The 15,212-nt window shown below is 44.4% G+C and overlaps 1 protein-coding gene across 1 annotated transcript in view; it reads right to left on the bottom strand.

Moving 5' to 3' along the window:
• adgrv1 (adhesion G protein-coupled receptor V1) overlaps positions 1 to 15,212 on the bottom strand; it is a gene marked incomplete at its 5' end in the record, with an annotated part of 354,615 nt that overhangs the window by 245,422 nt on the left and 93,981 nt on the right. The window contains 10 exon segments of the mRNA XM_083783399.1: positions 371 to 449; positions 4,709 to 4,796; positions 6,929 to 7,101; positions 7,939 to 8,061; positions 8,064 to 8,117; positions 9,053 to 9,070; positions 9,073 to 9,151; positions 10,043 to 10,173; positions 12,832 to 13,042; positions 14,403 to 14,723. Coding sequence (XP_083639525.1) covers positions 371 to 449; positions 4,709 to 4,796; positions 6,929 to 7,101; positions 7,939 to 8,061; positions 8,064 to 8,117; positions 9,053 to 9,070; positions 9,073 to 9,151; positions 10,043 to 10,173; positions 12,832 to 13,042; positions 14,403 to 14,723 — 1,277 coding nt within the window.

The following is a 15,212-nucleotide window of genomic DNA, read 5'->3' on the forward strand; positions in this document are numbered from 1 at the left end:
TTAAGTTTGTTAGCACTTAAATGTTCCCTAAATCCCTATGGCCTATGTACTAAATTGATATGACCATTACCCTGTAGTTTGTTCAATAGAGTTCAAGTCTCTCTGAATAAGAGTCTAGCTAAATGTTTCTGCCTGGTCAGGTGGATACATTGTAGGGCAGGCTACGTCAGAACCTTTTACTTTTTAGGATTACAATTCAAAGACAGCAAAAAGTAGCAGATCGAAAACGCTTCCGTTTCCTGCTCGGCTACCTTTGTGTGACGCTGTAGTATGATCCAAGTAGGGCGTTAATTCATGGATAAAAAAAAAAAAAAAAAAAAAAACGTTAAAATATGCAACAATATACAGTATGAATTGTGTTTTCACTTACATGGTGTTTGTCCACTCAATGACTCCTCTGATTCCATCGTTAGCAGCGATGCTGACCTGTGCCACCAAGCCCTGCGTGTCTGAGGGAGACAAGGACAGCACATGGCAAGACATGAGTACGTGGCAGGTCGTGGCAGGAACTGGGACCCCCCCCCCCCCCCCCAACATAATCATATTTTAACTGGGCTTTTAGCCTTCTGCGTTATGACCATGGAGCAAGCCTTCTGCGTTATGACCATGGAGCAAGCCTTCTGCGTTATGACCATGGAGCAAGCCTTCTGTGTTATGACCATGGAGCAAGCCTTCTGCGTTATGACCATGGAGCAAGCCTTCTGCGTTATGACCATGGAGCAAGCCTTCTGCGTTATGACCATGGAGCAAGCCTTCTGTGTTATGACCATGGAGCAAGCCTTCTGTGTTATGACCATGGAGCAAGCCTTCTGCGTTATGACCATGGAGCAAGCCTTCTGTGTTATGACCATGGAGCAAGCCTTCTGCGTTATGACCATGGAGCAAGCCTTCTGTGTTATGACCATGGAGCAAGCCTTCTGCGTTATGACCATGGAGCAAGCCTTCTGCGTTATGACCATGGAGCAAGCCTTCTGTGTTATGACCATGGAGCAAGCCTTCTGCGTTATGACCATGGAGCAAGCCTCGGCGACCAAAGCCGAGGGGGAGCATCTACTGTAACTCGTGTCACGGCACATTTGAGCTGAAGATTATAACTTAAGAAGTGAAACCCCCCCCCCCCATCCATCTGCTAAGTGGCTGGTGGTATGGGGAGGCGGAACAGCCAAGTCTTTATGTTATGTTTTGGTGGGGGGACGGGACGGGACACGACGGGACGGACTGATTTACAAGCTCCTGGCTGGCTATACACGCTTCAAAACCCGGCCAAGACATTTGGGGGAGGCCGGCTCGGGGGTTTAGTTTGGCTATCTCCCCTCCTTTGCCTCGCCTCACCGCACCGCACACTGCTCATTCAGCGGCCCACCAAATCCCCGGGCTTCCTCAATCATGGACAGCATCAATCTTACCATCCAAGCCACATAATGACTGCTGCCAGCGGACCGGGGGGACGGACGGACGGACGGGGAGAGAGAGAGAGACTGACTGACTGGCTGTTTACAGCGTGTCTGCCCTGTATCAGTGTTGCCATGTCCGCTTATTATAAGCGACTTTGGGCTTTTTTCCTTTTTAAAGGTAGTTGCGGGTTGTGGCTTTTTCTGGACTTGTTTCGAAAGTGCAGTATAGTTACTTATTTGGGCGTGCGTCCTAAATGTTTGTTTTAAACCAGCGGTTCTCGAACATTTTCTTGTCAAGGACACCCCAAGTTGATTATGTCGTTGGACGGGAGTTGATGGAACGGCACGGTTGCCTGTCCTCCCGGCGCCCTGTCCTGAGGGTCACGTATGGACGATTGGAGCCGTCTGCTCTGGAAAAAGAGCTAAATCATTATCATAGGGGGGGAAACCTCACAAAAAAATTCTTTTCGGGAACAATCAAATTCAAAAATAAATAAGACGATTTTCAAAGTTTTTTTTAAAGGACCACTTCACCACTTTTCAATCCAGCTTCATATAATAGGTCCTCACTAATAATCATGAAGAAATGGCGCAATTCTTTTCTACTCTGTGACTCATAGGACGGCTGTGGGCAGTTCAGAAACCGTCTTCCAGTGACGTCATCGATGGGGAATACAAGCCAATAGAAACTGCAGTCTTTCTAGTCCTGAAAAGTTGCAATGCGAAAATGGATAATGAAAATCTAAACATTTTTGTAAAAATAAATCTGCCTAATGATGGTGTCCCTGGAAGACGGTTTCTCAACTGCCCACAGCATAATGAGACACAGACTGAGTAGGAAAAAAATGTGGCATTTTATCATGATTATTAGTTATTACTATTATTACTATGAAGATAGGTTGAAAAGTGGTGAAGTGGTCCTTTAAGCGATCATGTGTTAGTCACTTCTTTCGGGTTTGGTTTTCATAGTTGCTTATCTCTCTGGCAAAATCTGGCAACAATGCCCTGTAGTATCCTGAGAGCCTGCAGGCACTCTGCTCCAGGCCTGCTTTCATTCTGTCGACTCATGGCTTTTTAAACTTTACCCTCCATTCACAAATTGGGCTGTGGTTTTTGGATTTGCAAAAAAAGAAAAAGGAGAAAAAAAGGGGGGGACGTAGTAACGAAGCAGCTTCATAATGCGCTCTGACATCCAGCTATGTTATTTTTAAGTTGAATGCACAGTGTGTGCGAGCGTATAACCCACGACGCAGCATTTCCAGGGAAAGCACACGACTAGGTGTTTTGTGTTACCTGGCAGTGTGCAATACATACACTGGGTGAAAAAGGAGGGATACATGGGCAACCATATGGCTCTACGGGCACGTGCATTTACCCAGTGAAACGGCATGTTTACTGGGTGTTTTTGAAAGCCATGGGGAAGCTACAGAAATGTTATGAGAAACGTGTCAAGTACATTTTGGAACAGCGTGCATTTCTGCCAGTTGGAGGCAGAAATGCTTGTTTCATGCCAAGGACCCTCAAATTGACACATTATCCTCCCTTTGAAAAGGTTTTGTGTCAGCGCGCCCCCCCTCCCCCCACCCAGAAGAGAAGATGTGTAAAAGAAAATCAAAATGACAAAAAAAAAACTTTTTCAAGAAAAACTAGAAAAAGTGCCCTTCTGGGCACAGGTCTCCACCAGGATGAGCAGATGTGAAAAATTCCAGGCAAAGGTTTTTCCTTGGCCTCTAGGGAGTTGGCATACAAAGTTATCCACAGATCCATGCAGTTAGAGGTAAAAACTCTTTTCGACCAGTTATAGCGCCACCTTGAGGCTGAGTTGAAATTGTTCATGTGGCATTTCGTCCTCGGCCTAGTGGGAATGCGGGTGCACAATTTCACAGAAATTACGCGATGTGTTCATGATTTGCAGCATTTTGTTTGAAACTGAGCACTCCTGTGAACTTTGGAAGCCAATCTTAACCAATCAGGATGGAGTCTGAGAAATCTGAAAGACCGGTTTCGTTGAATGGCTCTAGAGAGACTGTGTACCAATTTGCGCGATGTTTGGACAAAATCTGTAGGTGTACTGTGCAAAAACTTGTTTTGCACAAAGCGGCCTCCTGGTGGCGCTATAACAGGCCGTTCTGGAAAGTTTGGGGCAGAGGTTCATCGTTGGCATCCAGGGAATGTGTGTGCAAAATTTGGCATCGACCGGGTTAACGGTGGCCGAGATTAGCTGCTCACGGACACACGGACGGACGGACACACGGAGTGCAAAACATACTCTCCCCCCATGCCTTCGGCCTGGTGGAGACAATAAGTGGGCATTGGATATCTGCAATTGTTTCATGGCCAATGTTGAATAAAGTGGTTAAAATGATTGCAATGCTGTATTAAGATATTTAGCTGGGACCCCTTGCAACACGGACACGAGACGAGACACAGGGGATTTCACAGAACATTAACATATGGAAGTGGAAAGAAATTATTACCTTGTGACTACATTTAAGATGAAGTTTCTTTTTAGAAATGAAATGTGTTTTAATTGCTGCTGCTCGGAAAAGCCTGGATGTAGCCACATTTCTCCCGGTGATTGATGAGGGAGATGTTGTATAATACATCTCCATAATCAAATCACTGACAGCATTATATTAAAGCATATCATCCCTGTCGGGTGTGAAACCATGTCCCAAAACTGTTACTTTTCAGGATTCAAATTCAATCAAAGTAGATGATCTACGAGCTCAAAATGCATCACTTTGCGCCACGTTTCAAGCAACTTTTGATTTGGGTTAATTTCAAGCTACTTTTGATTTGGGTTAATTTAGAAATGAAAAGAAACAAAAGAACAAAATTCAATCAATCAACAGAGGAGTTTGGCGGCTGATGGTACAGTGGTGTTAGATACTTACTGCAATAATGGACCCTTTCGGAAAATAAATCTCAGTTTCCTGTTGCATAACACATTTAGACAGTTTTCTGAAAAACCTAGATGTATCTATATCAGTGGCTCTCAAATAATTGAATGTGAAGGACCCCGCAATTATTCATCATCTCATCTGAAAATATGACCCGCCCCCCCCCCCAGAAGCAAAGATATGAGTTAAAAACGTTTGCTGTGAAATAATATATTAAAAGATTTGCACACGTTTTCACAATTTAAACAAAACTGCAGATCTACAAACTTGTAGCGGGGCACGTGGTGCTGCACTATGAGCTTGTACATCTGCTATTTTTCAACAGCTAAAGTCTAAAATGATGGTTAAAGTGGTTAAAAGGTGACACAGATGCGTTTCAGGTCTTAATTGGTAAAGCATAATACAGTATACCTAGCACAGGAGCGGTTGCCAGGTTGGTGATGAGCACTGCCGACGTGATGTTGACCAGGAAGAACTCCTCTAACTCTGGGATGTCGTCCTGGAAAGAAACACGAGACAAGGAAAGTCAACAGGATTTCAAACCGTTTCAGCTGATATATAGTAACTAACCAGTTGCAGTGTTGTTTTTGGCAGCAAATTTTGATTTGAGTTTTAGTCACAGTCTCTTGAATAGTTTTAATTTAGTTTTAGTCACATTTTAGTCACCTGGGATGCTTTACTGTTAGTCTAGTTTTAATCGACTAAATGACTATAAGATTGTAGTCGACTAAATCTACAGTTGATTTAGTCGACTAAAATGTGTTTTGGCGGGCCTCGATGCCGTCCTAATGACTGATTTTACAACGCGTCAACGCGTTGTGAGCTTGTAGAACGGCTATTTTCAGCATGCAACCAAGTGTAAAATGACGTATATTGGATCTCTTGTCCACTAGTCCCTTCCTAGCATTTTTAGTCTAGTTTTTATTTGTTGACGAAATTGTCAGTGTATTTAGTCTTAGTTTTAGTCACCATAGCTTAGTTTTCATTCAGTTTCCGTTTAGTTTTCGTCAGTGAAAAAAGGTAGTCGACGAACATTTTTCGTCTATGCAGGGTTTGATGAGGTCAGTGTCGTGATCTTCATTATGGAGACGGCCATATATGGACTGACAGATCGGCAGGTTTTCATAGTTCAGTCAGGACAACTCAAGAATGGATGGAATAGGCCCAGGCCGTAGCGTAACGGTCTGGGCACCGGACTGGTAATCCAGTCGCAGTGTGCCGCGGGTTCGACTCCCGGACCCGACACGGCCTTTACTGCATGTCATCCCATCTCTCTCCCGTTTCCTGTAAGCCTACTGTCTGTCCCTTCAAAAATCAATAAAAGGCGTAAGCCGCAAAAAAAATATCTTAAAAAAAAAAAAAAAAATGGATGGAATAGATATGTATATTTTTATTTTATTTTTATGATTTGTACTTTATTTATTTTCTTGAATAGATATGTATTGAATATAAATGAGCAACACCGGTATGTTTATTAATTTAATCTGCTTTTTAGGTACTCAGATCAAGAGCATCAGTCCATAGGGACTCCGAATCCCCCGTACCTAAACAGTAGATCCAAAACGACAGGTGGTAGCTGGGGTGGAGGAGGGTGAGCAGCAAGGTTGGTATACAGCAGCAAGGTTGGTATACAGCAGCGCAGCAGATATAGCAGCAGCAAGCAAGCAAGCAGGAGGAGTGCAAACCCTTCCATTTTAAATAGCCGGTATGAAGATGGAGTGAGTGTGTGATTGGCTGAGTGAATCATGTGAATGAGAGCGTGATGCTGAGGCGGTCCAATTAACGGCCGGCAGCGACTGCACTGAGGTTTCCTGACTGAACTTGCTCTGCGCATGTCTGTGACAGGCCCGATGCTCATTAATCTGCGACCTATGGTCGAAAGTTTGAAACGTCAATGTGTATTTTCTGACATTTAACCAATTAAACTCTCAATACTTGGTAAACTTTCCTTTTTTTCTACTCGGTACTCGGTCTGTTTCACGATGTGCTGTGAGCCTGTTAGATCAGCTATTTTTGGCTAACATTCTCCTCCCAAATGCCGATGGTAGGATTCAAGTAGGTAATTGAAAAACAGATGATCCTGTAACTCTGAGGATATCCGAGGGGTCCCGGACCCCCTGTTGTACAACCTTACAATTTAGGCAATTAGTTCAACGTGCATCCAGAGCAAATTACAGTAAGCCATATGTGACTAAATTTGACTGAGGGACTGCCATTGCATTTCTTTGTATTTTCGTTTTTCCACGTCATATGAAAGCAGGGAATCGTAGCTTCAAATTGCCATATTGGTTGCTCAGTTTGACCCACCAGTTTTGAAGACATGGCTTACAGAGTAATGTCTTGCAGAAAACAACGAGTTGGAGAAAACAGGCTTGAAAGGTTCACTTCTGTGGACTCTAACATTACACCTAGCTATATGTTTTAAACATTTATTTCATAATTTCCATGTCGATTTCAGCTCTGACATTTATTTCAGACATGCTCTTCTAGTATATGAAGAGTCTGCCTGTGCTATAAACTCATAAACTCTGGTGACAAGCTGGAATTTGCGCGATGGCAGTCTCTCTCAGTCAAATCTGGTCACATATTATAACAACAACACATGGCAATACATCAAAATGACACCCTTACATCCAGTATGGAGACGGGGATGGCCACGGACGTCTGCCCGGCCTGCAGGACCACAGAGCCAGTCCCAGAGATGAAGTCCTGCCCGGGCTCGGCCAGGCCCCAGGCACCGTCCACCTGGGACAGGTCCTGATGGAGAGACCCCCGCATCACCTCGTAGGTGATGTTCACCACGCCTGGACAGAGGAGACACGACGTTGACGTTGTTGACGACAGTGTTGTTTTTGGCAGCAATGTTTGATTTTAGTTTTAGTCATAGTCTTTTGAAAAGTTTTCATTTAGTTTTAGTCACATTTTAGTCACATGGAATGTGTTAGTGTTTAATCTAGTTTTAGTCGACTACATGTCATACGATTTTAGTCGACTAAATCTACAGTTGACTTAGTCGACTAAAATGTGTTTTGACAGGCCTTGATGCGTTTTGACAGGCCTTGATGCGGCCTTGATGCAACGCGCTGCGACGCGTTGTGAGATTGTATATCTGCTATTTTCAGCATGCAACCCAGCATAAAACTTAATCTCTTGTCCACTAGTCCCTTACTAACATCTAGTTTTCTAGTCTAGTTTTTTTTTTTTTTACGAAATTGTCAGTATATTAGTCTTAGTTTTAGTCATGATCAAACTAGGGACGTTAATGTACGGGAAAAAAATAACACACAAAAAGTTTAAATATGGACATACAAGGTTTCTGCCCGACAGCAACGATATGAGCGTTTTTTTTTTTTTTTAATGAGACCAGTGTGTGTCCAGTGTAAACCTCGTATGAATCTGATCTCAGGTCAGAATGGGTTAATCAGACCAGTGTGTGTGTCCAGCTGGACACTCGACTGACTCTGGTCTGATGGTAACCATCTGACCAGTGAGATTGTGTGTGTCCAGTGGAAACCTCGTATGAATCTGATCTCAGGTCAGATGGGTTAATCAGACCAGTGTGTGTGTGTCCAGTGGAAACCTCGTATGAATCTGATCTCAGGTCTGAATGGGTTAATGCCCCCCCCCCCCCCTGCACTGACCTGATGCACCAAACTCCCGGTTGACGTAGATGTGGACGGTGTGCTCGCGCTCCTCCGCGGTCACTCGCCGGGAGGAGCGGGCGACGCTCAGCGTCCCGTAGGGCTCGTCGCCGGTCTCCACGTGACCACCGCCTCGCCGCCCTGCGCGTCCAGCGCCGCGTGGCCAGTCGCCAGCACGCCTGTAGGGCCGCGGCGGCGGTACGGAGAGAACGTGTGTTTAGAGAGAGAACACCGCTGAGACTATAAACATGCCCTGAGCAAGGCAGTTAGCCGCAAATCGGTCGTTTGTTTGACATACGGACGGACGTGTTGTGACTGCCTGTGGCGCATGTCGGTGCATCTGAATTATTTTCCTCAACAAATGATTATAGATTCAACAAATGAATGGATGCTAATTGAGCGTCGCCAGTCCCTCCCCCTTTCAGAACGACGAGTGGCCCAGGAAATGAATCGCAATGCATTTTCTCCATAGGCTTTTCTTTAAAGTATTTATTTAAAGACGGTTACGCCGGGGACAAACCCACCTCGGATCGTGACAAATCATGAACAACGAACACAATGTTTTGGGCCGATCAAATAATTAGAAAGAAGAAAATAAAGGCAGGAGACAACACTATTTGTTTTGTTTTTTCTTCTTATAAATTATTTGATCGGCCCAAAAACATGTGTTCATTGTCATGATTTGCCACGATCCGAGTTGGCTTTGTCGTGGCCGTAACCGTCTTTAAATAAATACTTTAAGAAAAGCCTATGGGAAAAATGCATTGCAATTCATTTCCTGGGCCACTCGTCGTTCTGAAGGGGGAGGGACTGCGACGCTCTATTATCCTGCTGGTTATCAAGTGGATGTTCTCTTAACCACTTAACCCCTCTGTTCCCAGTCAAAACCGACCTGGAAACCTTTTCGTTTTTGTTTGTTTGTTTCTTTTTTGTCTGCACCAAATCTCTTCGTCAATACGCTCACACGCTTGTGAGCTTGTAGATCTGCAATATTTTGGGGGCAAATGTCCCCCCCCCCCCCCCCCCCCCCCCCCCAGGATTGGGATGCTGAGGTTAAAGTGATAATGCCTAATCTAATCAGTGTTGTATATTGATTATTAATGTTTTTATTTACCAAAAGTACGTATGTTGACATGGTGATCTTGTATTCGTCCTTGTCCTCTGGGGTGGCGTCGTCACGGAGCTGCAGAGTCATGGTTTGATTCAGCTCTCCCTTTAATGCAAAACAGACACATTGGAATCGAGACAACATTTTAGGATCGTCAGCCAGAGACATATTCAATAAGAATATAGATATGTATAACAGTGGTAGAAAAAGTACTTACTTTATTTATTTTTCACAGGAACCACTTTGGTGTTTTATAAGCATTATGTTATGCTTAGCTGTTGAAAAATAGCAGATCTACAAGCTCATAGCGCGGCTCCGAGTGCCCCACTATGAGCTTGTAGGTCTGCTATTTTTTTTTTATCGTGAGAATGTGGCGCAAATCTTTGAATATATATTCAAAGATTATATATATATATATACCCTGGAACACATATTTTCAGATGGGGTCGGCGGCCAACTACATATAATTTATTGGGTCCTTGACATGAAATATTGAGAACCACTGATATAGAAACATGGGTTTTTCAGAAATTTTTCATGATTAAAGGCTCATACATAGTCTGGATTTTCGGTGGTGAGGTGACCACCGAACTACAACATGACGGCACGAGCCGTTACTATTTTTTTTTTTAGGGGGGCTAGTGTGTGATGTGAAATGTGAGCTTTAGTCATATTCCATCATATTCAAGTGCTTTTGGAGAGAAATGAGTCACTTTCAGTAGTAGAGCACTGTAGAGGGGAGCTGTGTGTGTCTATGACTGTGACCAGGTGATGCTCATCAAGGGAGGCAATTATGTTTCTGCACTGTCAAAAGTAATGCTACTTCTTTTGCAATGTAGCTAAATAAAAAATATCAGGGGGGGGGGGAGATAAGATAAACGGTAATGTTTCTTTAAAATATATATATTTTTTTATATCGTGAATAATCGTATCGTGAACCTCATATCGTAATACGAATCGTATCGTGAGTTGAGTGAATCGTTACATGCCTAATACCTGAGTAAAGAAAAGCGTCCCGGACGTGTGAAGGAAGGTCCTGTCCACCAGGGGGCCGTGGACGTTCCAGTCGACAGTGACGTTGCCCAGACCTGGAGCCGTCCTCATCACCAACAGGGACAGCCTCTCACCTGCCCACAGCGTCACACCATAACATGTTCAGGTACAAAGGTCCCTGTGCACGCAGAATCACTCTCCCTACTTCCGTCACGTTTACAGATGATACTGGTTAAAGGAGAATTCCATGCTAGAAGGCTTTCTTACCTTTATTTGTAGTTGTTATACGTCCACACCAAAGAGGTCCAGGTGTTATTTTGTGCATTATTGGCTATTTCCCCTAATATAAGCCCTCAATGAGGGGTTGGGTTTTTGTGCTAATTCACTTATTTCCATCGAAATAAGTAGTAAAGTGTGCCGCTTGGGATACTATTTACATTATGAAGAGGATATATATATATATATATATATATATATATATACTAAAAAAAAAATGGAGCGATGGAAATAAGCCAATTAGCACGACACCCATTCAATGCAATTCATTCAGGGCTTATATTAGGGGAAATAGCCAATAATGCACTTTTGCACAAAATAACACCTGGACCTCTTTGGTGTGGACGTAACAACTACAAATAAAGGTAAGAAAGCCTTCTAGCATGGAATTCTCCTTTAAGGCTCTTTTCTTGTTTTAGTGTACAAGAAAATGTCAAGGACCCCCACAGCTTTGAGAGTGTACAAATGGAACCAAATGGACCCCGTATAAGGGTCCATTTGGTCCCATTTGTATACACTGTCAGAGTTACAGACCTGTACAGGCATTCATTATTTAATTCCATTACTTACTATTACTACTATTATCAATGTATTGCTATTTCGTCCTTGTTGCTGCAATGTGAAGGAGCCGAAACCCACAAATTACAAACAATACAAATCTTGCATCTTGAATACAATGCAATAATGAAGACTGTGGATGGAGGAGAAAGGATAGCCAACAGGGTTAAAGAGATAGCCCTGTAAACAAAATGTTTACAGCCTCATGACAAAAATGCACACGTGTGAAGTGAGGGGCGCCCACTGCATTTATATATCGCCACATTTAGTGCCCCAGGCATTAAAGTCCGCATAGACTCGGCTGGCAAATGATTTATATCATTAGTTGCTTCTGCGGGGGTTCCTGGAACAACAATATTTTCTTCAGATGGGGGTGCCTGTTAAAAAAATAACTATATACAGCAGACGGCAGACTGTCATTCCATCACTACACCTGGTGCAAGAATTCAGCTCAGGTGGACTTTAACTGCACTGTCATGCATAGATAATGAGCATGACTATGTACCAGCTGTCAGCCACGTCATGCTCCACCTGCTAATGGCCCACAACGCTCTAGACTACTCACGCATTAGACATTATTAGGACAGGTTTACAGTGACAACTAGACCATTGTTACTTCTGTTTGTGTGTGTGTGTGTGTGTGTGTGTGTGTGTGTGTGGGGGGGGGGGGGGGGGGGGGGGGGGGGGTCCCCAGCAAAAAATAGTTAACCCATGTTGACCTGAGATCAGATTAAAAAAAAGTCTTCTACATCCTGACAGTTTTCAGAAGCTATGTTTCTATGTCAGTCGTTTTTCAAAAATAGCAGACCTACAAGCTCGTAGATCTGCTATTTTTCAATAGCTAAAGCATAACATAATGCTAACAGATAAATGGGTTAATGTAGCATCACAAGAGTTGAGACGAAGGACAGTACATCGTTTATCCTGACCCCTCCCCCAAAAGTCCATATCCTTAATGTATACGTACATTATGGATAATTATTATGCATATAGACTTGAATGGTTCTTCGTCTCAACTCTTATTTTAACCACGTGAACCATTTACACGTGGCTATATACAGTATATTCAAACACAGCAGATCTACAAGCTCAGTGTGTCACTCACGTCGTGCTGTGCTATGGGGTTGTAGATCTGCTATTTTGTGAAACATCATGAAATATTGTGAAATGGGCAGGCCCCAGAAAACCGTTTTTAGCCCATTTTGGGGCGGGAACCCTTTGGGTGTTTTAAACATTATGTTATAATTTAGCTATTGAAAAATAGCAGACCTACAAGCTCGTAGCGCGCCACTCGGTGGCGCGCTACGAGCTTGTAGGTCTGCTATTTTTGAAAAATCGTGAAAATATTTATTTCAGAAAACTGGAGGATTTAGGAGATTCTTTTTTTTTTAATTTCGAGGTCAGGCCTAAATGGTTTAGAACACATTTCGTAGAATGGGCAAATGGGTTAAAAGTGGTCTGTCATTCCATCACTACACCTGGTGCAAGCATTCAGCTCAGGTGGACTCTAACTGCACTGTCATGCATAGATAATGAGCATGACTATGTACCAGCTGTCATGCCACGTCGTGCTGTGCCTGCTAATAGCCCAACAACGCTCTAGACTACTATACACTCGGTATCATAAATAATTAGATTAGGTTTACAGACACCTAAACTGCTGCTGGGGACACACACACTCACACACACACACACACACACACAGCATGCGCACGTGAGCTTGTAGAGCTATTCTTTATACTTTTGTGTGACAACTGTAGCAATTTAAGAAAAAACTGCCCGACAGCACACAATACAAGTGCACGCGCATGCACGCACGCACGCACGCGCACGCACACACCTGGAACATTTCCTGATTGTGAATCCAACATGACTGTGCCTGTGAAAGTTTGTGTCTAACCTTATGCACCTTATGTCTCTCTCACACACACACACACACAGGAGAGCTCTGCGCTCACCCTCTCTGGCGATGAGCGAGCGCGAGGCGGGGTGGAAGGCCAGCACGCCGGCCACGTGGTCGTTGGCCAGCACGCGCAGCGTGACGGTGTCGGAGCTAGGCAGGATCCGGCTGCCTCCCTCCGTCCGCACCAGGCCGATGGACAGCTCCTCGCTGTCCTCGGGCTCCTCGTCGTCCAGGATCACCACCTCCACCGTCTTCTTCAGGGTCGCCTGGAGAGACGAGACGAGAGAGGACGCAGGAGGATGAGAGAGAGTGAGAGGAGAGAGAGACGGGCTAGGTCCAGTGGTTCTGAAGCTTTTTCAGGACCCCCCATTTTGGACGGAGTTTTTCTGAAAAAACCCATGTTTCTATGTCAGCGGTGCTCAACCTTTTTCATATCAAGGACCCCCAGAATTATATCTATCGGGCACGGACCCCCCCCATCTCAAAATATGTAGTTCCAAGATAAACATCATGAGCTAATGCTAACATAAGCCGCTTCTGACAGTGGTGGTCAGAAAACGGAAGTGAAAGGGACCGAAAAAGACCAATTCCGGCTGCCGCAGCTAACTACCCTCTATGGCCACATGGTGGCAGTTAACTTGTTAAGTGTCAAAGAACGTCAAGGTTTGTATTTTTAATAGCTGATACAGTATAGGGGCCTGGGGGGGGGGGGGGTGCCTGAACCCCACCCACTAGTCCACAGATAGTGCTTGCTTCGTGGACCATTTGGGGGTATGCGGACCACCTACCTCAAAATGCATATATCAATAATAGGCTAAGATCTATCTTCGGACTAGCTTCGGAAACCCAGACGTTTTTATTTCCAGGGAGAGAGAAAAAAAGTCTGTGTCCGAGTCCACTTCAATTCGAGCAGCGCAAACATCGCTCACACTCTGCTGATTTCTGATCGTCTGCACCTTTGTTAAATTGACTGACACACACCCACACATGTACACAACACACACACACACACTCCTCTCTCTCTCTCTGTCGCTCTAAGTAATTAGTCTCATGTCGCGCAGCTGCGCATAGTGTCTCCGGGCGGATCCTGCGGGAGCTGCCCAATGCCATAAAAAGCACAGGTGAGTTCCAGGCTATATCTCCGGAACTACAGTAACAATAAAGATTCCGGTCTCTCGATCTAATGAGCATTGCCGTCTCTCAAAGCATCAGTGTTGTTTTCGTCGACTAAAACTAAGACAAAAAATGTTCGTCGACTACCTTTTCCACTGAAGAAAACTAAATGTAAACTAAATTAAAACTATGCTATGGTGACTAAAACTATAAGACTAAATATACTGACAATTTCGTCAACAAATAAAAACTAGACTAAAATGTTAGGAAGGGACTAGTGGACAACAGATCCAGTATAAGTCACTTTACACTTGGTTGCATGCTGAAAATAGACTAAAACTAGACTAGCACTAATACATTCCAGGTGACTAAAACGTGACTAAGACTAAAGTGAAAACTATTCAGGAGACTATTACTAAAACTAAAAATAGAAATTTGCTGCCAAAAAACAACACTGCAAAGCAGCACGCGACCGTATATATATACATATATATATATATATATATTACCGTCCTCAAACACCAGCGTCCCTCCGGCGTCCGCGAAGTCGCGGCCCGGCGTGGCCGTGCCGCCCACGAAGCGCCACTCCACGGTGACGCGGCCCAGGCTGCCGCCGCGCCGCTCCACCACCAGGGGCACCGCCACGCTCCGGCCAGGCTCCTCACGCACCTCCAGGAGAAGGCCGCCCCACGCGGCGGCCTCGGGGCTCAGGCTGTAGACGAGGAACACGCCGAAGGCGTCGCCGTTCATGGCGATGGTGACCACGGCGCGGTCCGGCGCGCCCACGGATGGTAGGTTCCTCTCCTCCACCGCCGTCAGGTTCACCGGAGAGATCTGTGACACAGAGAGAGAGAGGGGGGTCGTCGTTGTTGTTGTTGGCAAAACGACGCGGCATATATAAGACGCCTTTTTCATGTCAAGATGTCAAAATATGTATAGTTCCAGGGACCCGGCCCCCGGAAGCAGATATCTTCGCTCTGAAATATATATTCAATGATTTGCACCACATTTTAGTGATTTTTTTCAAAAATAGCAGACCTACGAGTAGGCATGACACGGCACATAAGACATTGGCAATGATGACGACGACTATAGGCACGTGACGATTCACTCGACTCACGATACGATTCGTATTATATGAGGTTCACGATACGATTTTTCACGATAAAAAAAATATATATTTAAAACTGTTTAGTAGCCAAAACGTCAAAGACGTCTAATTGACGTCTTTGTAATGGATGCCACGGGCGTCAAGACGTCTTCCCTTGGGAATTAATATATATATATATTTTTTTTTTCATCCATATTTTGAAAATACCTCTA

Source organism: Protomyctophum parallelum (assembly GCF_964188405.1).
Source record: "Protomyctophum parallelum genome assembly, chromosome: 15".
In the NCBI taxonomy this organism is placed as follows: Eukaryota; Metazoa; Chordata; class Actinopteri; order Myctophiformes; family Myctophidae; genus Protomyctophum; species Protomyctophum parallelum.